The sequence below is a fragment of the Lytechinus pictus genome, chromosome 17, assembly GCF_037042905.1.
Source record: "Lytechinus pictus isolate F3 Inbred chromosome 17, Lp3.0, whole genome shotgun sequence".
Taxonomy (NCBI): domain Eukaryota; kingdom Metazoa; phylum Echinodermata; class Echinoidea; order Temnopleuroida; family Toxopneustidae; genus Lytechinus; species Lytechinus pictus.
This window is the reverse complement of record NC_087261.1, coordinates 29,872,618-29,896,489: the sequence shown is the minus strand read 5'-3', so window position 1 is coordinate 29,896,489 and position 23,872 is coordinate 29,872,618. Positions and strand designations below refer to the sequence as shown.

At 36.0% G+C, this 23,872-nt stretch overlaps 1 protein-coding gene across 1 annotated transcript; it reads right to left on the bottom strand.

Moving 5' to 3' along the window:
• On the bottom strand, positions 1-22,709 carry LOC129280868 (uncharacterized). The gene is made up of 5 exons (XM_054916864.2): positions 22,469-22,709; positions 19,175-19,345; positions 9,723-9,782; positions 6,335-6,404; positions 1-2,150 (listed from the first exon to the last, which is right to left on the bottom strand). The coding sequence occupies exons 2-5, from the start codon at positions 19,227-19,229 to the stop codon at positions 956-958; spliced, it is 1,380 nt and encodes a 459-aa protein (XP_054772839.2). The 5' UTR covers positions 19,230-19,345; positions 22,469-22,709; the 3' UTR covers positions 1-955.
• Between the last annotated feature and the right edge of the window lie 1,163 nt (positions 22,710-23,872).

The window sequence follows — 23,872 nt, the reverse complement described above, 5'->3', positions numbered from 1 at the left end:
CCTCGATTAAAAAATGATAATTTTCATTATTTTGTTTCTTCCACATCTATAATTTTTTTTGAAAAAAAAAATATTCGTAACAGTACAACAGTAATGAAATACATTGAACAGATGTGAAAACTGTATGCCTGTTCGTGAAATTGATGGCCGGAACCTTCACCACCTTGTGGCCTGTGGGAATTCGAATACTGTTCGTGAGAATTTGAATACTCTTCACGCGTTTATCTAATAAAAAGTTAATCGCATTATCAAAAATATCAAATCGAACAGTATTTGCTTCTCAAATGGCGATCCACGTTACCAGTCAATGTCATGTCAAATTCATTCAATTATCGAATGTTCGGATGCTTACATTTCGAAAATTGGCGGGAAGACTCATACTGTATCAAGATTTAAATTGCAAATTTGCAATAGTGCAGACGCGGTGATTAGCAGAGCTGAAATGAATTTCACTCAATTTCTATGGTGCGACATTTAATTGATTCAACAACCTTCAGATGAAAACAAGGTATGCGTGCCATGATATTTTTGTTTTCATATGATTTTGTGATTTTTTTTTACAGTGCACATGGTATTGTTCATGATGTATACCATTTTATATCATATTATTCTCCTCTTTACATTCTGATATTAATCCGTTTTGTTTTCCTCTCTTCTTCTTCTTCTTTCTTTCTTCTTCTTTCTTTCAGTTTCACAGAATTTCTCAGTCGTTTTCGTCTCGTCTGCTTATCCCTAATCACTATCTTCTGTTCTTACTACTTTTTCTTTAACCCCCCCACTCCTTCCCCTGCTCCCATCGTTCTGTATCTTCCGTATACTTTTTAAATACATACTTTTTTACTAAAATGCTAAGCAGCCTATCACACATGTCTATAATACAGCACAAGTCCCAGCTATCGAAACCGAATAAAATCATATTCGATAGCGCCATCATGAATATTCTTCCTTTTCTCTTTCATGCTATCTGACCATGTGCGACCATCTCGTAGTCTCCGTTTTGGCCGGCATTGGGTGTCGCTCCTCCAACCACCGCATACTCATCATCATCCACTGCTGCGTATAGGACCTCGCCGGTTTCAAACGCACTTCCTGGGTCATCTCCGACAATATTATACGTTGGGTCAGAGGCAGCGGCCCCGTCAGTGTCCTTCCCGTGTGCCAGCTTGTCATAGTCCGATGTCTTCAGTTTGGGCTTAAGAACCGAATATTCCTCGGGTGATGACGAATCTTCGCCTTGCTTTTGCTCGCTTTTCGCGCTGGTGCGAGATTTGAAGAGCCTATTGAATCTTCCATACCCTTCATGAGATGTTTGGAGTTCGATATCAACAGAATCTCCCCCTTGCATGGTATACTTCTTCTTTGGTGAGCCATTGCTAGACTTATCGGGAAGTGCATAGATGTCATGTGGCATGGTGTTTGACTTGGGATCTTCAAGAAATTTTTCAGCGGTAGAAACTATACATCTATCGAGTAACTCGGTCACGTTGGTATTTGCTTTATCTTCTGTCCCACATAGGGAACCCGCTGGTCTGTCGATGGTTGGTATAGGACTTTTAACAAAAGTGCCATCACATTTAGAAGGCTTTCGCGAACTTGGAAGTTTTGGCAGGTGGTCGAACAAAGACTTCCGTTTTGTCTTGTCAGGGGATTTTTTTTCAACTTTAGAATCCTCAGAATGCCCCTTCTGTCTTGGCTTGACAACAGGGTTTGGCTTACTTTTCAGATCTGACCGCGCATGTCGATTACCCGTTTGGTCGGAGGCCATGCGAAGATCAGGATCAGAGTTTCCCCCTTCACCAGAATTACACTTGCGAATGTTGGTTGGCGTATTTGAAGGATATGTCTCTGATGCCATTGCACCTTTAGCTGAATCTGGTAACGAACAATAATGATTTCCGTTCTCGCCATCGAATGAGCGAACCGTTGCTGCCGGTCCTTGGGCTGTAACAGAAGCATATGCTTGATCGATAGATTCCAGTCCACGATCAAGGGTACTGGATTCCGAAAGATTGCGATAGCTATGATTCCTGTTCATAAGATTATCACCTGTTCGGTGTACACTAGACTCGTTCCCTCTTCTTTGATGGATGCTGCGAGGCTGCCATTCATCGAACATGCCTCTCGGACGCTTTCTCAAAAAACGTACAACTCTGCAAATAGAGAAAAGGATTGATAAAAAATATGTGTTTTTTATTATTAGATGTATTGCACTGTGTTTCAGATGGATGCCGTTAGAACGAACATTAGAAAACTCGAACGAATATTTGTTTTATTTATCCCGACTGTTTACGGTTCCTCGGACTTTCAGTAAAAAAATTGTTAGGGCCACCGGAACGTGTAAACGTAAGGAATACTGGGCACAAGGGGGGGGGGGGAGCAAAGGACCCCAAAACCTTTCACGAAACAAAAGGGAGAAGACAAGAGAAAGGAATGCAAAGGAAGGATGAAATGTAATTATTTTCTATATTATATTCTGAACAATATTACGTCAAAATCTATCACAAAATATATATTTTTTAAAACAAAAGGTCGAAACTTTGGCACGTTCGCTGTTTTTATTGGAAACTTTGCTCCATATGCCTCGTCTGGCCCCTCAAAATCATACTCTTAAGGAATAAACTGGGATATATTTGACGTCAACACTCCATATCCATAGATCAGAGCGCCTTTAAGAACGACTGGTAATCCTTTCTTGTGGTAAATGATATACAACAAAAGGTCCATTGGGGCATTTTCACGGTAACTGACGTTACACGGCACAATTTTACACACCTTTCATTGTGTGTATCTCTAAAACAACAAATGATGGGAGTTTGCTTTTGATAGAGTTAATGAAGTGAACCTTGCTGTATAATCTGATACTAAGTTTTTCAATGTAACCCCATTTGTTACGCATCAGCAAGCAAAATTGTGTCGGTAACTGACGTTACGTAAAAAAGGACATGCAATTTCAGGGTGTTCAGTAAAATTGAAATATCTCACGTCCCTGACTAGATAGAGTAATAATTTAAATATGTTAATATACCTTCGTTACTCGGTTAAGATGTGTCAAAATATTAGATAATTCGTTTTTGTCTTTTTGGGGGCTTTGATATTTTTTTCACGATCATGCTGGTAACTGACGTTACACTTAATTTGCCATACAGATAACACACGGAAGTCAAATGTGTGGAATCATTGGATTGTATCTTCTGTTTGAACTTGATGTGAAAGTATACCTGAGTTTCTAGGAACATTTCAATAAAAAACTTTTCTTTTTCTTCTTTTTCTGTGATTTGAACATTTTTTTTATTAAATGAGAAATATATTGATTATAAACACATGGCCTTATTATATATCAATGGAAAGGTGATGATGTGGGGATTATCATTAGGTCACCTGAAAATATTGAAAATAATACACAAGGTGGAATCGCCAATTAAAAAGCGCTGAAATTCCTCCCCGAAATATGCCTGGCATCGGTCTCTGAATTGACTCGAATTTGATTACGTGTATTTCTATACGAGAGACGTGATTGGCTCTCACATGTCAAGCTCCACTTGCATGCAAAACCAACTGCGAATGCCAGTGCCCGTGCAATTTCTTCACACTGTCACTGAGTAGTTCGATCATGAAATGGAGGAAAACACAGAAGTTATATCTAGATTTGGATTTCGAAACAAATGTTGATGAAGAAGAAGATTTTGATTATGAAGATTCTAGCTCTAGTTAACATCAAAGCGGGGGGGGGGGGGGGGGGGAGGGGTCATAGCAGCTACATGTATTCCTACAGTAATTTAACATTGTATTGACTTTACACATGGATTTTACATGATACATTTACATATATTAATCAGTCTTATATTGACTTTTTAAACCTTTTCCTTCTTCAACCTCCCCCTCCCCTCAGAACAGGCAAAATGAATGAGGGTCTCCTCCCCAAGGCTACCCCTCCCCGAATCTCCCCTATCTCCCCGAATCTCCCCGAACCTCCCCTACCCCTCCCCGAATCTCCCCTCCCCTAACCCTACCCCTCCCCGAATCTCATGCAGCCATGTAGTTTTATTGATTTCTATTCTGGTCAGTGCAAGCAATTCTTGTTCATATCTGTCGGGTTTCAATTTTCTTCACAATTTGCTAATTTCTTTTTTAAGCTGTCAACAAAAAAGAAAATCCAGTTCTCAACTGAAACTGAATCATTTGTAAATTAGAAAAATGGCACAGTTTTTAGTAGATGCATGCAACATTGATCAGAACTGACAAATTTAACTTTCCATTTATACTTGTAAACCAAAAACAAACATTGTGAACTATACCCTTTTTGAAGTCAATAGCAAGCTCATTCTGGTGTGATTTAACTAAGTGAAAGACTTAAATAACAAGTATACAATATTCCTTCGCCATAAATTGACCACATCTACATTTCTTTATTGGTAACCAACGCTTTATCATGGTAACTGAAATTACATCTCGGTAACTGACATTACATTTTCCTCTTGGTAACTGACGTTACACATATTAAATGGTACCCTATGGCTTGATTGTTAATTGATTATCTATAATTTTGGTGTAGAAGGAAGGGGTGTAACCTGAGGAAGAAATCTACCAAGTTTCGTATAATATATCCTCTTTTCTGGGAAATGACAAAAAAGTTAATGTTTTTGGTAGCTGACATTGCATACCATATCACATAACTTCATCGATATTTTTTTATCAGATAAATGAATTACTGGTGTTTCTTTCTATTGGATTTTGTAAGGTATATAATAGCAAGCTAAATCACAGGTGAAAACATGACCAAACCTATTCTTAAAAAATCTGTCAACACAAAATATGTATCAATATACCATTTTCAACATTAATTTGTATCCATAGACTCGTGTGTTAAATTGGCACTTTAAAAAATTTATAAAAAATAAGGATGAAATTCGGGGGTCGAATGTTTACTACCAGTGGATAGGATATATATCTGGCAATCCATATCTGACCAGAAAAGGGTCCCTCGACCGGCTCATTTTAAAAATAAATTGGCGTGTTTGAAGACATCGTCGGGGGGAGCAGATTCATCACCTCAAACAGCAAAATAGCCCTAATCCTTCCGCCAGTCAAAATATAGTCCAAAATTGGTGATATTTCTTCCCAATTTGAGAAAAGGAAGTTCAGTAATTACCAAAAATAGAATCAGTGTTAGATGGACAATCATATGCATACACTTTGTCAATCAGCCATATCAAAATAAAAAAAATAGCAATGGGTTGGCTCGAATGAATATCTATGGCCTGCCACTAGTGATTAGGCCCGTGCAGCCCCATACTTTTGCGGCCATTTTGAAATAAAGAATGGCTGCCAGAGTCGGAAAAAAATTACCCCAGAAACTTCAGGCCTTGTATTATTAAAAAACATTAAACATTTGACATGAATATATATTCGATTTTTTGCCTCTGTGTCCATCTGTGGTGAAAATGCTCATTGGCGATAGTATAAGCGCGTATGAAATGATCACCAGTCGTTCTTAACCCTAAACAGGCAGGGGGGGGGGGGGGTTGAATCACCCCTCCCTCAACGTTTTCTGCGATCATTCTGCCATGCGAAATTTTTGACCGCGCCACTCGCAGAGTTTATATTTTTAAGTCTCGCGCATCTTTTGAGACCAAATTTACGACGCCCAGGTACGCGGTTTGGAAATTACGCAACATTTCGTAAGCGCATGTCAGACCAAAAAATGTTCCAAAACGTGATTTTGTGTACAAAGTCAATGCAAATTGAGTTTTCTCAATTCATATAGATATGATTATTTTTACTTTAGACAGCTGAAATCAATTGATTTTAGCATAAGTATGCTTCAAAAGGGTTGTGCAATAAGTCTGGTGAAAAAAAAAAGAAGAAAAAAAGGTTGAAAAACATAGAAATACATAAGAAATTCATAAAACAATAAAATACATAAGAAATTGATTTCCAAACCGAAGTTTTTTCAATTGCGATTGTTAAGAATGCTACAAAGAATATTTTTACCTAAAATTATCAATCAGGGAGCTTTATTTAGTGAATTAGAGCAAAAAGTATGATTTATGCATAAATTAGCATAATTTATTCATATAAAATAAATCTCATTATTTTGGAAAATTTTACCATACAGCCTTGTAGATTACATCGCACACTACCAGCGTGCAAATTTTTGCGTCGCTCGCGCGATCGGCGGCCGAGATCTCAGGGGGGGGGGGGGTTGAATCACCCCCCCCCCCCGGCCACAGAACAGCAAAAAAAGCCCGGCCTTGTTAGGGTTAAAGTCACGAACAGCTTTATGAAACATCCCGGTGTGTTACAATCAAAGCGATAACATTGTGGTTATACTTACATGAAAACCAAGATGATGAGGAATAGAGCGACGAGTATCACTACCACATCGATGACGATCCGTAACCAAACTAAAGGGAACAATGAATATATTATCTCCTAAATTGTGCAATATATTTAACCTTTCAGATGAACAATGCAAACGTTTGCCAATTTGCATGAATCCATATAAAACTTGTGTGAGAGCATTATAGTATGCGATGCAACACCTATCATGTTATCAAAATCAGGTTCTTGGTTTTGAATCCATCTCCCTAAATTTCTGGCGTTTTTCTGTTCACTTAAATGACAAGTCCACCCCAACAAAAAAGTGGATTTGAATAAAAAGAAAAAATCCAACAAGCATATCACTGAAAATTTAAACAAAATTGGATGTAAAATAAGAAAGTTATGACATGTTAAAGTTTCGCTTAATTTCGCAAAACAGTTATATGCACATCCTGGTCGGTATGCAATGGAGGAAACTGATGACGTCATCCACTCACTATTTCTTTTGTATTTTATTGATGAAATATGAAATATTCTCATTTTCTCTTCATTGTTAAGTGAAAAAACGTTAAATTCTTCCCTGAACATGTGGAATTAGCAATGTTTAATATTATCTAGTTCAGTCAAGTTGGTCCTTATTGTCAAATCTGTAAAAAATGAAATATTGTATAATTCAAACAATAAAAAACAAAAGAAATAGTGAGTGAGGGACATCATCGACTGTCTCATTTGGATGTCACTGAGTTGTGCATATCACTGTTTTGTGAAAAATAAGCGAAACTTTAAAATATCATAACTTTCCTATTTCACATTGCCTAATAACATTTCACTTTGCCTAATAACATCAAACAAGCTACATCTCTTTTTTCCTTTAAAGCTTTGTTAAAGAGGTTTATTGTATCAAAGTATTTGTAAAAATCTCACCTGCACGTGCACCCACATCTGCACCCACTTCACCTGACCCCTATACCCTCTCCCTTTTTTTCTTAACATTTCAAATAATTATGTAACATCATTATTATAGACCCGTGAAGATTTCTCTACAATGGTTTTCATGTAGCTCCCTTCCTCTGGCTGCTATTATCTCAAGCATTTTGCTTACGATAGCTGGCCACTGCATTTTATTCCATATATTATTGCTTACATGTATATCTATGTAAATTATTCTTCTATTATGTAATCGTCACAATTTGTAATTCTTTCATTTATTTTTGTATTTCTTTATATTCATTATGATTACTGTGTTTCATATATTTTCACATCAATGGAATTTTCAGCGTTATGCAAGTGTGATTTTCTCTATTTATTCAAATCAACATTTTCCCTGGGGTGGACTTGACCCTTAATAATGCTTCAGAACTTTATTTTTTAAGCTAAAATTTCTTAAACAATAAATATTATTGTGTATTTCACAAGAAGTGGATCCCAAGAACCCCCCTCCCTCCTCCTGTTACACCCACAAATGTAATAATTCCCACAAATGTAAAACGCCAACAAATGTAACAAGACTTTACCCACAAATGTTATAATTTTTGATCCCCCACAAATGTAATAATGACTTTACCAATACATTTAACGAATTTGAAGGAATATTTTGACAAATTTGTTTTAAACTAAAACCCTGTCGTAATGCATTCATTGCAAACACACACACACACATTTGTCACGGTAAGCGCGTTTTCCAGAGAACTGTAGAGTTCTATATACGTTTCAAAATGGCATTATTTCGATTCTGGTTTTATGCAAAAGCCACACCTTCAGAAGTCCAGACTTACATAATCTATTACATTATTTTCAATGACATACCAACGGTTGGCTTGGAGTTATATTTACAGGTATAGGGGGGGGGGGGTAAAATTTTTTAACACTTTATTTTCAATCGAATTATATGAGTTTGGCTATATTATACAGTGCGTCCCACAAAAAAACGAAACCGAGATTTAACAATGATTTATCATACACTAATCATAAATACAGTAGACATATGACCCATCTACTTTAAGCTGGTAACATAGAAGATTTTTCATACACGCATACCTTTGAACGAGTAAAACATTATTCAAAGGAAGGATTCCAAATGTCATTTGACGGGGAGTATCTAATTAACACAAAACACATTCCTCCAATTTCAACCAAAGAAAATGGAAAAAAGAGTTTTGTTATTTTTATAACAATTTCTGTAATTGAGGTATCAAATTAAAGAGATGATATTAACATGATCAAGGTTTTTGGAAATGTGATTTTCATTTTGAATATCAGATACCGCACGCTTAGTGACTTTTTGGTATCCTTTCTTTAAATTGTATTTGCTCACTCGTGCGTGAATGAAGAGACTGCGAGCTTTACAATGATAGGTCATTTGTATATTACGTGACTTATGGTGCGTTTATCCGCCACTTTTTTACCTTAGAATTATGATCTGAATCATGATTCTGCAGAATCACGATTGCGTTCAGTCGAAATTGAATATAATCATGATGATTAGAATCACAAACATGAAACAAGAAAAAAGGGGCGCTTGGAAAGACGTTTCTGCAGAATCACGTACGAAAATGTTCGAATAAACGATATCGTGATTACAATCATGATTCTATGACCTCACTGTTGTGTCGGGCTACTTTTTGACTCTTGCCAAGCTCAAGGCGCTCTATATGCTCATTTTATGTACATGATTATGTACATGTACTATGCATGCATTTTTTGTCATGTTCAAGTTCTGTGTTGGTCATCGCATCGTCCACTACTTTTCATTTTTGGTCATGTCTTCAACTTCAAGTTCTAGTAAATGAATTAACTGGACAGACAATGATCTCAGTTGTTGTTGAGTATACAGTATCAATATTAAATTGGATCTACGCTGAAATTCACTTCCGAACACCATTTTGGATAAACTAACAAGATGAATAGAAGCATATGGACCCTATATGATAGAAGTATACAAAATGAGGTATAGACTGTATTCTGGAAGCGAAATATTTTTGGAGAGCCGAAACACGTGCGAAAAACTTCCTCTGTCAAACTGCGCACTAGTGATGCGCACTGGATTGGCCCGAATCTGAGGAGAAACAGCATTGGAATGAAGGTCGTCTAAACGCTGATTCTGTGATATTGTGATTCATGTTTGTGTTTTGAATCATGATTCAAATATTTTCTGGCTTGAGGTCGCATAAACGCAGCCTTAGTAATGATAAATAACCATTAAATCTCGGCTCCTTTTTTTCGTGGGACGCACTCTACTCTTTCTTGCCTTTCTGTATCCTTTTACCCACTTTATTATATCCTTTTGTTCACTTCTTGAAGGGGGGGGGGGGCAATGGGTAGAGGACCATCACCCCTTGCCTGCAGTACACTGTGGTAAACCCCTACCTGCCTGTAAGAATGTTCTAAGAGAAAATTATTACTTGAGTATGATGGACGACAGCAATGTCTCTCCAGCTCTTCACTGCAGGTACTATTTTGATCTGTAAGAGATTTATAATAAAAAAAAAATGATAACATAAACTTTCGCGTCCAATTCCGTCGAGATTTCATCCGATTTAATGATGAAATTTGTCTGACATATTATCATCGGAGCTTGACCTTTTTTTGTTCCACTTTTATAGCTTAAAGTCTGTGGCCAATACTATGTATGTAACCGAGTCCCTCACAATATACATCAATGATAATCTTTAAAAAAAAATTAAAGATGAATACAAATTACTAACTTAAGTGTCCCACCCACTCACCAATAACTGAAATTATAATTATATCAGGGGTAGCAAAAAGAGGAGGGGGCGGGGCTGGGTGCCCGGGTCATCGGGCTTCAGCCCACCCCCAACTTTTTTTCCAAGGCCGTGTACAAACACCTAAAATTGACCATCTGATTTTTTTTTTCAGGATCAGCCCCCCTTAAAAAAACCGTTCCTCGGCCCCTACATAATTGCCATGTATGTATTATATCGATTACGCTATCATTTTTTTTTTCATTTATCGAAAAAAATTACATTAATTGAGATGATTAGAAAAAAGAAAGATGATAAAGTTAGAAATAAAGAGACATAACGTGGTAAGAACAGAAAACCTGTTATCTGAATTTGGACGTTTAAAGTGCAGATTAAAAGTTGAAAGTTTTATTTAGGGAGAAATTGAGTAACCATTCCATCGGTGCAAAATCAAATGACAACCTTGGGTCGTTAATGTCAATGAATTTCTTTCTACAGTGCGTATAAAAAAACGGGACAGTTTTGAAAAGTCTATCAAAAATTTGTTTCAAATTATTGTATCTAAACTTTTATGTTAATAGATGCTCTGATGTCTTATGTTTGAAATACCGTTTAAAAAAATAAATTATGTTCATGCTTGAGCGAACACGGGACGATTTTGTCGGGGGTTAAAAAAGAGGCTAGCGCCAAAATGGCAGAAATTAGAAATTTGATGATTAGACTTTTGGCTAATCAGCACACTTCCTCTTAATCTTTTCATTTTTCTATGCCATAATTTTAGAATTATGCTGTCAAGTTTCATGTACAAAATTATTCATTTACCTGAATTATTTTGTTTTTCATTTAAACTTCTTTTACCTTTTAATTTTCCTTAATAAGTAAGAAAAGAAGCCTTTTTGTCAACCCAAGTAAGAAGATTTGCATTATTAATTCGGAGAATTAATATTCAAATCCTTTTATTACTGGTATGTGAAACAATATGATACCTATAAAAGACATGAATCCTATTTTCAAGGGGTTATTGAATCCTTCACCAAGTTTAATTATGTGCTTGACAGGATTCATGTCTTTCAATGGCAATGGTGTATTGAGTCAATTTTGAAGGAGCAAGATACGGCAGATCGGGTAAAACGTATTAAAAGGTTGTGAAGCGAGCAAATATAAATTTCAACTTTTTAATTAAAATATCAAATGTTGTGATTTTGATATAATATTTAGTAAATGATATCATATTTCAATTTCTATGTTTTCTGTTATTTTCCTTTCCACTTTTTTATTGGGGGGGGGGGGGGTCACCCAAGCCCCCACCACCCATCAGTATGCCACTGTACAAAAGCACCATAACATTTGTAGCACAAAATGAAAGGAATTGAAAAAAAAAACACGCTCTCCCATACTTCGGTTAAAAAAAAACTTTCTTGCCTAAAGAAGAAATATTCAAAGCTAAAAGAGAACATATTAAAAAGGAACAAAAACATAACTATTCAAGCAAATAAGAAGATTTGGAAATGAATTTTAACCGCATAATTCGAAAATTATGGCAAAGATAATGAAACGGTTGAGAGGAAGTTTGGTGATTAGCAAGAAGTTTGACCATCATATTTATCATTTTATGCCATATTGGGGCAAGTCTCTATTTTTAACCCCAGACAAAAACATTCCGTGTTCGCTCAAGCATGAACGAAACTAAATTATTTTATTGGCATTTGAAGGATAAGACTTTAGAGCACCTATTGACACCAAAATATAGAGATAATAATTTAAAACAAAATATTTATAGACTTTTCAAATCTGTCCCGTTTTTTTTAATTTGAAGGAATGGTGTGAAACGTAATCGAATCCTGAATAAATCAAAGTGAACCATGTATGCAGAGGGTTGACAACGTACATACATTCATTGATTTAAATGCAACTCTGATTGAAAAGGACGGGAAAACCTATAGAGTACTTCGCATTCATTTGTAATTCCAAAGCTTCGTTATTCCGAAGGTTCGGATATTCCGAAGGTTCGTTATTCCGAAGGTTCGTATTTCCGAAGGTTCGTAATTCCGAAGGTTCGTTAGTCCGAAACGAAATGAGGTTCGTAATTCCGAAGGTTAGTTAGTCCGAAAACGAAGTGAGGTTCGTAATTCCGAAGGTTCGTCAATCCGAAAAAGAAATGAGGTTCGTAATTCCGAAGATTCGTTAGTCCGAAAACTAAATCATTAACTAACCTTATTTCGTTTTCAGACTAACGAACCTTCGGAACAACGAACCTTATTTCGTTTTCGGATTATCGAACCTTCGGAATAACGAACCTTCGGAATAACGCCACAAATGTTCGAATTAACGAACCCTTTCACGTTTTCGGATTAACGAACATCGAGGTATAGGCAATTTGCGTGTTTCGGAATTACGAACCTTCGGAATAAAGAACCTTCGGAATTACGAAGTGTAACCAGAGTACTTGGCTATCAGTAACAATGATTACTGATTGCTTTTTTTCAGAGTGGGTAAAAACAAAAGTTTCATCGCAGTGGCGTACCTTGGGGAGGGCGGGCACCGGCGAAAATTCCGGCGCGCGAACCAGATACTGACCTAATAAAGATGTTAAGGACTGTGCAATTAAACGGATATGTATCTCAATAATCAAATAATGCGAGCGCGGGCTGAAAGTCTTTGATACTCAGACGTAAAAATTGACATATAAGCATATTTTTCTAATCATCATTAAATACACCTGCCTCACTAAAAAAAAAAAATGCGGGCGCATAGCGCGAGCTGAATTTGTTGTTTATATTAACCCCAAACAGGGAAATTTTGATAGCTATTGTTTTTTTTTTAATTAATGAAAAGTATGCAGTTTATGTCTTCTTTGTAATCGCGCTGGATTTTTTTTTAAATTCAGACCTAAAGAGAAGTATTCTATGGCTTGTTTGTAGGAAGACCATACGTATTCACTAACTATATTATGCGAGCGCGAAGCGCGAGCTGGATTTTTTTTTACATTCAGATAAAAAAAAGGGACATCTTAATGACTGTTTTTAGGAATTCAAGAAGAGCAGACATATCTTACCAATCCACCAATGCAAACGTAAGCACGACAAGAAATGTATTATATACAGACCTTAGAAAAAGGGCAATATTGCCTGAAATATGCCTTGCGATGGCTGGCGAAAGGCATTTTTTGAAAATCGTTTTCAATGGTAACTGATAGTAAATTATATTTACCCTACGTGTTTGGGTTCGTACACCTTCTGAACTAATAGCTGCGATTATTCAAAGTTTGAAGTCGCATCTCTTATTTAGTCTGCGTTAATCGTTCGTGTGTTATTGTCGCGCATAGTCCCTCATCGCGCTTTTGGCAAAGTAGGCCGATCTTGAAAGAACACTTAAGGCCGCCTCACACCTAACCGAATTGCCTGAAATTGCCCGAATTGCCTGTAAGTAAATCATATTTACCCTACGTGTTTGGGTTCGTACACCTTTTGAACTGACAGCTGCGATTATTGAAATTCGCGAGGAAATTTTGAACATGTTTAAAATTTCTCGACGAATTGACCAATCGTTTGTTATCTGTTTGAATTCGCATCTCTTATTTAGTCTACGGTAATCGTTCGTTTATCGTTCGTGTGTCATCGTCCCGCATAGTCCCTCATCGCGCTTTTGCCAAAGTGGACCGATCTCGAAAGAACTCGTGACGAAGCAACACGATGACACAACGAAAAAGATTGCCTGATCTATTCCCTCCTCTTCGTTTCTAATCGCACGCCATATCAAATCATTGCTCACTGTTCCTTCGTCTTATTGCCTTATATCAACCCTTCGCTCGCCTTCGGCCGCAATTTTCTCAAAGAGGTGAACCGAAAAATCGATATCCTTTGCATGTCATATTTATCCTTCGCTTACCGTTTGTTGATAAAATTTGACAATAGTTACTGATCCCATGATTTGACGGAAATTTTATTTGAATTCGTTGAATTCCCGTGCATTTCGTGCATTTTTCCAATTCGTCACCCTTCGTCCGCCTACATTCGGTTAGGTGTGAGGGGGCTTTTAAATAAAAGAGTTTTCAGAAGATTTTTAGAAGTCGCGATAGATGTGCATTTTTTAATGTCTCTAGGAAGGCTATTCCACAAAGGGGGGGGGGGGGGGGGGGCACGAATATTAAAGCAAATGATCGTTTTTGAAACTTTTGGAATAACAAAACATAGTACATGTTTATATAACACATAGTAGATGTTAATTGTCGTTCAATATACAATATCGTTCGTATACATAAATTTCTTTGAAATATATGGACACTCATATCATGGTTTATTGAACTTCTTTTTTAGCACGCACTATATGTATAACATAATATATATGTGATATATTATAACATAACATAATATAATATACAATGATTTATTCCCCCCCCCTCTACGTTTCTCTTTCTTGCTCCCTCTTTTCCCGTTTTTTTTTGGGGGGCCAGCCGATGGGTGGGTGGGAGGGGCATATATCCCCCGTCGCCCCCCCCCCCCGTAGTTACGCCACCTTTTCATCAGGTTGAAGTTGGTTTGTCTGAAGTATGAAATTGAATAATTGATTTATTGATATGCAATGGTATAATTATTCTTTCTAAATATTTTGAGAAAATGTTCATATGGATATTTGCATCCAAGATTCTACAGCCTTCTGAGATGTTTCCTAGTCAGTCATGGTGGCAAAGAGCCATATGAAAATGATACCAAAATATGAGGGGGGGACTCTTTCAGGATGTTCCAATGAATCAATGGTCAAATGTTCATACTTTAGACAAGACATCTTCAAACTGATTGGACATCTTAAAAAATAATGATGGTATTTTATTTCAAGACTGTTCGCAGGGCTGAATTGTACAAAACCTTTACTTATGAAAAAAATATAAAACATAATTACAGTAATACTTAATAAGAAATATGAAAATAGCATAATAAAAATATACAAAGCATAAAGAAATATAAAATCATAAGTACTTTTGGGTTTTAAGAATCAACGGAATATTTTTAACTAATTGTAAAAACTATAAGTAATCGCAGAAGTTTCAAAATTTGCTTATTGATAGTATACGAGAAAGCGAAAGAGAATTAAAGGATTTGTGATGTATATGAATTGGATTGGATAAATTTGACTGTCTGACTGTAGAAGATATAGAGATTTTGAATAAGTGACGTATTTAAAGTATTAGGAAATTGAGAAGTGGAGATTATACAATGGGTAAATAATTAGAAATATATATATATATATATAAACATACAATTTTATTCTATACTTATTTCATTCTACTGAAACATTACAGATAGTCGCTGATCAAAAATCAGTAATAATAGCAAATCAAATTGCAACGCATACGCGTTGGAAAGAGAAGAATAGAAGTAAAGAGAACTGGGACAAATGAACAATAAAATGATGAGAGAGAATTAAGAGATGGACGATGAGACAGAGACAGAAGGAGAGGGAAAGATGGGAGGAGAGAGTGGATATGAATAGAAACAAAAGATTTAGGAAGAGATCATGATAAAGAGCATAACAAACAAATTTTCTTTATCTACAATTAATTCAATAAGCTGATTAGATATGGAATTGGACTAAGTTTATACCTTTGTTTCTTGCATTTAATCTGATTGTAGGGAGCAATTCTTCGGAGTTATTTTCCGTCCTTTCACACGGTAAAAAAAAATCGTAATTTGAAATGATGATCAGTGAAAAACAAAGCTACTGATTAATATCTAGCGCTTGTGAAACCAAACTAGAACATGATTAGAGTCACGAACGCTAATCACAATCACGATAACAGTAGCATTCATTACAGCCTTCTGAGATGTTTCCTAGTCAGTCATGGTGGCAAAGAGCCATATGAAAATGATACCAAAATATGAGGGGGGACTCTTTCAGGATGTTCCAATGAATCAATGGTCAAATGTTCATACTTTAGACAAGACATCTTCAAACTGATTGGACATCTTAAAAAATAATGATGGTATTTTATTTCAAGACTGTTCGCAGGGCTGAATTGTACAAAACATTTACTTATGAAAAAAATATAAAACATAATTACAGTAATACTTAATAAGAAATATCAAAATAGCATAATAAAAATATACAAAGCATAAAGAAATATAAAATCATAAGTACTTTTGGGTTTTAAGAATCAACAGAATATTTTTAACTAATTGTAAAAACTATAAGTAATCGCAGAAGTTTCAAAATTTGCTTATTGATAGTATACGAGAAAGCGAAAGAGAATTAAAGGATTTGTGATGTATATGAATTGGATTGGATAAATTTGACTGTCTGACTGTAGAAGATATAGAGATTTTGAATAAGTGACGTATTTAAAGTATTAGGAAATTGAGAAGTGGAGATTATACAATGGGTAAATAATTAGAAATATATATATATATATATAAACATATAATTTTATTCTATACTTATTTCATTCTACTGAAACATTACAGATAGTCGCTGATCAAAAATCAGTAATAATAGCAAATCAAATTGCAACGCATACGCGTTGGAAAGAGAAGAATAGAAGTAAAGAGAACTGGGACAAATGAACAATAAAATGATGAGAGAGAATTAAGAGATGGACGATGAGACAGAGACAGAAGGAGAGGGAAAGATGGGAGGAGAGAGTGGATATGAATAGAAACAAAAGATTTAGGAAGAGATCATGATAAAGAGCATAACAAACAAATTTTCTTTATCTACAATTAATTCAATAAGCTGATTAGATATGGAATTGGACTAAGTTTATACCTTTGTTTCTTGCATTTAATCTGATTGTAGGGAGCAATTCTTCGGAGTTATTTTCCGTCCTTTCACACGGTAAAATAAAATCGTAATTTGAAATGATGATCAGTGAAAAACAAAGCTACTGATTAATATCTAGCGCTTGTGAAACCAAACTAGAACATGATTAGAGTCACGAACGCTAATCACAATCACGATAACAGTAGCATTCATTATTACAATGATGATTCAAGATTCACGTGTGAAAAGGCCCACTATGTTCTGTCTAGGATTAGGCAACCAGGATCTGAAGGTGGCGAGTTGTGGAGGGACAAATTTGATACTTAAGTCCCATCGTCTTAATTCGAGTGATTTCAGGTTTGTGATTTGTAGGACATTCTCATACTTGATGTACAAAGGCGCAACAGTGATTCTTGGAGATCTTTTGTGCTCGCTGTTGGGTAGTCAGGCCTGTGTGCCAACGGGCCTCACACATTGGCGGCGGAAGCCAAAAAAATTAGGGGGGGACGCAGGAAACAAAATTTACAACAACTAAAATTTCAGGGAGGGACTACCAAATTTTTTTGACAAGCCAAAAAAAAAAAAAAAAAAAAGGTCATCAACAAAAAATTTAGGGAGGACATGTCCCCCCGTCCCCCGCTTCCGCTTCCGCCGCCTATTGCCTCATATAACCAATATAAATGGTCAGTAGATCATCATGTTGGAGTTTGAAAGGTCTGAGCTGTCTCAACATGTAAATTCGCCTGTCATTGGACTAATGTGGTCATTCCATTTCAGGTCTGATTGGACAAGGACACCAAATATTTTCATCACGTTTACTTCCTTCAGTGTCTGGATGCCTATTTCAACATTCAGTGGTGGGAGTGGATTTTTTTATTTCAAAAGTCCACTCTCATCACTTGACATTTACTAGCATTCAAGTTCATTTCATTCGTATCACACCATTTCTGGCTCTCTCTGTACATCTAGAAAATAATTTATGTAAAAGTCGCCTATGGAACTGAAATATAAAATTCAAATGTTGATACGAAAAAAACCCTGAGTAACCTTATTTCCATTTTCATTTCAACGGTCGCATCTCTGGTAGGGGCAAGCTGCTACGCCTCCGAATAAAACAAACGGGCCGAATACTACTACTACTACTACTACTACTACTACTACTACTACTACTACTACTACTACTACCAATAGCAATAATGATAATAATAATAATAAATCAGTCTTATATAGGGCTTTTCATGATATCCATATCAATGCGCTTTACATTGTAGAACATATGACATATACAAACAAAAGTGAGATAGAAATTATATAAGAAAAAATAGAATTAAAAATACTGAGGACACTGTGATTGGGTCTATGCTGAATATGCTTTCTTTATGAGATAAGTCTTTAAATTGGATTTAAACGAAGTGATATATGTGATACAACGAAGGGAAGCTGGAAGAGTATTCCAAAGACGTGGGGCAGGGCTTAAAAGGACCTAACATCACAAAAATTTGTTTTTGCGTTTTGACGGTTTTGACGGAAATTTTGATTTGCAGAAAAGGGTGCTGTTTTAAACTAATATGTGTCGTCCACGTCATTAAAAAAAAAATGTTGCTTTGCAGCAACCTTCACCGGTGATTCCCACTTGGTCACTGGGGAGGGGGGCACAGCCGGCCATTGCCCCCCATTTTGAGAGGCCTAATACGAATTTTTAATGTAAAATATCCTTATAACACAAGTATCCCCCCTTTGAAAGCCTTTTGCTTGTCAAATTTTTTTTTCTCGCGGACGAAATGACCAAAATTTTTGGGTGATTTTTTTGTGGACGAAACAAAATGACCTAAAATTTTGGGTCAAAACCGTTTTTTTTATTGCTTGTCAAACTTTACCGGGGAAAATGTTCCCCTTCCTTTTTGGAAAATCCTGGATCTGCCCCTGCACTTCGTGTACCCTTTTCTTACTTGTCACGCCAATTACGTTAAGCGTTTTCGTTCATTTAATAGCTTTATTCTCTTTCAATCAGAAATCGTTTGTGCGAACATCGTTTGGAATTTGCAGTATCCAACGACATGTTATAGATGAGAAGAAAACTTTGATAAGGTACTATCAATAGTTTTTCTTTTCATTTCTACGCCATGTGTGGTATCAGAGTCAGTAGGTCTCGGGTCCAGGGTGGGTTGTCTCGTTAGTTACCACACTGTGAATTTGGTTTTTTAGATTACGCCGTTTTTTCCCAGACTGTTTGATGCGGGAGAGAAGTTGGACCTCGGAATGTTGTTATATTCGAAAATACACTAGGCATCTACTATAATGTTTGTTCGCAAATATATCATTCAGCAGTTCAGTGGGTTCCACTTCTGTTAAAAATTGAGACTATGCTTTTCCCTCAAGACAAACATCTCATATCTTACCAATTTCAGTAATAGAAAAAGACGTAGGCATGGTTGAAGGGACCTCAGATTCCATTGTCGTGTTCGGTCGGTCCACACATTCAGTGTAGGCATATTTGGAATCGTTGAATGTACAGTAAGAAATTCCGGAATTCAAATGCTTTCGGTCGATTATCTCGGTTGTGCTGTAAACTGAAAATATGACAATGATTTTTTTTTTACTTGAGAATTTAGGCGTATGCTTGTTAACATAGTATATTTGTATATACTGAAGGGCGATGTTATCATTGTAGCAGCGTTTAAATGACGCCACCAATGCAATATGTTCCAATCTGAATTTTTTTGTGTGGCTTTATTCGATATACACCCACGTCCAGATTGGACTTTGATGCACATGTATGGAACCCTAATAGTCCAGGATAGAAGAGGCATAACCTTGTTTTTTTATATATACAATATTTTTTTATGGTTTCTTGTCAATTCGAGGGTGCTGATTACGAATCTGAATGATGCCACTGTAACCACGTGTAACCTTGAGCATTTTTCGCAAATTGGCAAAAAGCCAATATGGCCGCCAAAATATGCAAATTACCCATGAAAATCATAAAATTGTCCGCACATTGACTATGAAATGCATGAAATTGTGTGGCAGGAGTGAAATACTCTCTGAAAAAATAATTTTTGACAAATATTTATTTTCCTGATATTCAAAATGGCCGCCATAGGCCCTTGTATACTCCATTATGTAATATATGAATAGGGAAAACTAATTTTCACAAAAATGAGCACCAAACTGCAAAAAATCGCGACGTATGAACGAAGTAATATATTCAAATCTTCATTACTAACGAGATATTTCATTTATTATGTCATATATGGGAGCATTGGTGTATTTTGATATCTAAAATAGCCGCCATTGGCCCAAACAGTATTGCGTACAACGGCAATGGGGGCCAAAAAAATCAGAAGTGATTACTAAAATGCATATCATTAAGATTAAACGAGTGGAATACTGACTAAAAACATAATTTTTAATGAAATATATCATTAATATGCCATGTATGTGATGAATGTTGTATTTTGATACTCAAAATGGCTGCCAGAGGCCCTAAAAGTGCTATGCACTATGAGAAAGAGGAGCAAAGAAATCACAAGAGTGAGCACTAAAATGCATATACATGTGATAAATTAATGGGATACTGTCTAAAAAACGTATTTTCTAACGAAATGTATCATTCAGGTTTCAAGTTTGTGTTAAATACTGTATTTTGACTTTCAAAATGGCCGCCATAGACATTAACAGTATTATGTACAATGCAAAGTTGTAAACCAATATTCACAGGAGTGAGCACCATAAATGCAAGTAATAGTGATCTATGAGTAGAATATTGTCTGAAAGCATAATTTCTATTAAGATATTATATATAATTTATTCTGCCAGTTAGGCCATAAATACTGTTATTGGAAAGTCAAAATGGCCGCTACAGGCCCTTACGGTATTATGCACAATGTGAATGGGAACAAATTATTTCAACAGAATTTGGCTTTGCTTGGCCAAATGGTGATGTATGAGTGAAATATTTTCTGAAAACATGATTTATAACAAAATATATCATATCTTATGTAATTTAGGTGATAAATACTGTATTTCAACATTCAAAGTGGCTGCCATATGCCCTTTTTGTGAACATTATTTGTCTCCACTCAAATTGTATATTATACGATAAGGGCCTATGGTGGCCATTTTCAATTAAAAAATGCAGCATTTATCACCTTAATTGCCAAATTCCGTCAAAATTATATTTCCCATGTTATAATGTACACAATTCTTTTAGGACCTATGGCAGCCATTTTGGATTTCATAGTACAACATTTATTACCTCCACGACCAATATGTGATGTATTTAGATAGAGATCATGTTTAAGACAATATTTTTACTCGTACATCACAGTTATATGCATTTTATGATTCTCGCTCTTGTGAAAATTAGTTTCCCTATTCACATGTTACAAAATTTAGTTAGGGCTTGTAGAGGTTATTTTGAATGTCAAAATACAGTATTTATCACCAATATGGCAGAAGAAATGCTATAATAAAAAAAAATGTTTTCAAATAACATTTTACTAATACAACAGGATTATATGGATGTCATAGTCAAGCAAATCCAAATTTTTACAAAATTATATGTCCCCATTCACATTGTAGATAATACTGTTAGGACCTAAAGGGACCATTTTGAATTTCATAATACAGCATTTATCTCATGCATGACAAAAGAAATGATATGTCTTGCTATAAAACATGTTGTCAGACAATATTTTACTCGTAGATTACAATTACATGCATTTTTTGTTTCTTACTCGTGTGAAAATTAGTTTCTCCATTCGCATTGTACATGATAAGTATAGGGCCTATGGCGGCCATTTTGAATTTCAAAATACAGCATTTATCACCTATAATGGCATATTAACAATGATGTTTTTAGTCAGTATTCCACTCGTTTATCTTAATAATATGCATTTTAGTGATCACTCTTGTCATTTTTTTGGCCCCGGCCATAGCCATTGTACATAATACTATTTTACATATAAAAAATAGCAATGTTCCCATATATGACATAATAAATGATATATCTCGCTAGTAATGATGATTTGCATATATTACTTCGTTCAAACATCGATTTTTTGCGGTTTAGTGCTCATTTTTGTGAAAATTAGTTTTCCCTACTCATATTGTACATAATAGAGTATACAATGGCCTATGGCGGCCATTTTGAATATCAGGAAAATAAATATTTTGTCAAAAATTATTTTTTTCAGAGAGTATTTCACTCCTGCCATACCATTTTAATGCATTTCATAGCCAATGTGCGGACAATTTTATGATTTTCATGGGTAATTTGCATATTTTGGCGGCCATATTGGATTTTGCCAATTTGCAGAAAATGCTCAAGGTTACACGAGTGGCATCATCAAGATTCGTAATCAGCACCCTCGAATTGACAAGAAACCATCAAAAAATATTGTATATATAAAAAAAAGAAGGTTTGGTCAAGTTTCTATGGGGCCTATCCTGGACTATAACCCTAATCCATACATCTCCCACCTGAATCATCAAAGTTCAATCTGGACTATGTACACCTTATAACAGATTGCATGTTTAACTGTTCCAAGTGCAAACAAATGGTTTACATGGTACACGACTCACATAATTGTTATGTTTTTTACTATTGATCTTACTGTGCCTCCAATGAAGCGAACTAGTAGTGGGAAGTAGTGGGGCGATTTTTTTCTAGAGCAATGACAAGTAATAACCTGAGTAGCCGGCTTTTGCTCCACATTTTTGGCAAGGATTGCCGTGACATCTGGTGTCGCAGTCTTCATTATCCAATCTCGAAATATCTTGGACATCATGGCTGCAGTAACAGCTTCGTCCACTAGTGATGGCTGCGTATTCGTATTCCCTGCAGTGGATCACACATTCATCCACGCTTCCAACTTTGACATCATTGTCAAGAATTCCCTGCAACTCTGCTCCGACAGCGTAACATCCTACAAAATCTGATTTGTATTAATAGAAATAAAGCCAGAATTAGTAAGCTTGAATGAAAATAGAAAAAAACATATCAACGAAATTATGAAATGAAAGCAATAATTATTAAGTTGTGAGAATTTGAAAGTCTTCAATCACAAATGAAGGATTTCGTACCAGAAAAATATTTGACAAGCAAAAAAAAAAGAAAAAAAAAAGGGTTAAGCTCGTCGGGGGGGGGGGGGGGGGGGGGGGGGCAGGGATACGTCCTTTGCATGGGTTGTGGCTCGTCAGGGGGGCAGACTGCCCCCTCTGCCCCCCCCCCCCCCGTAGGTACGCTAGTGCCTCACTCACTATTTCTTTTGTTATCATGGGAGCACTAAGTCGTATTGTTATGAAATGTTCCGAAAAAAGTCAGAGGTTCTTCACAGATGTATTACCTATGGTAATCCATACACTCTACCAGCATTTAGATTCTGTTCATGTAATTAAGAGCTACGTTAAGTTTTGTGGATTTTTCCTCCGCATATAATATACTATCCAGCCACATTAGTCATGGAAAAATTAGGTTTCTTAGATGTAAAACTGTCTCTATTTCTCTGGATCTATGAATACCTGCATGGCACGACCAGAGGGTTAAGGTTGATAATGTACCATCCGACGAACTGACAACGAGCACAGGGTCTCAGCGAGGGTGTGTTCTCTCACCTGTTCTTTATATATTATATACTTAACAGGCGCGTATCCAGTATAAAATCATACAAAGCATTTCAGGGGCCCAATAATTGACTGTGGACAATAATGCCTCTATTATGCTTGCGTACGTATGGGCATATACATTTCTTTGTCATTGTTGATGCTGGATACGCTAGTGCTAATGACTGTGTTTCCAATATTCCGTCGGTTCATATGTCATATTTGAAAAATGCTGATGATACTGTCATCGTATAGTACGGGGGCTCAGGGAGTTTATTCAGCTCATCGGGTACATAAGGTTTGATGGTCCCAACATGTTAGCATGATATCAGTGGTCAAGAAAATTTGTTGCTGCCGGGTCATATCCTGTACGAAAGGCCAAGAGGAATTATAAGAATTTATGTCAAAATTTCCATGTTTTTAGGCAAAAAATTTGCATGTGCATTGATATCTTTCTGTTTTGTCATTAATATCAACAATTAATGCAAAAT

Excerpts from the sequence above, each read along its gene's own strand:
- LOC129280868 (XM_054916864.2), bottom strand. The coding sequence starts at position 19,229 with ATGGAATCTGAGGTCCCTTCAACCATGCCTACGTCTTTTTCTATTACT. Across the intron at positions 6,405-9,722 it reads CTGTCGTCCATCATACTCAA|TTTGGTTACGGATCGTCATC; the intron begins GTAATAATTTTC and ends TGTTCCCTTTAG. Across the intron at positions 2,151-6,334 it reads CTCATCATCTTGGTTTTCAT|AGTTGTACGTTTTTTGAGAA; the intron begins GTAAGTATAACC and ends CTCTATTTGCAG.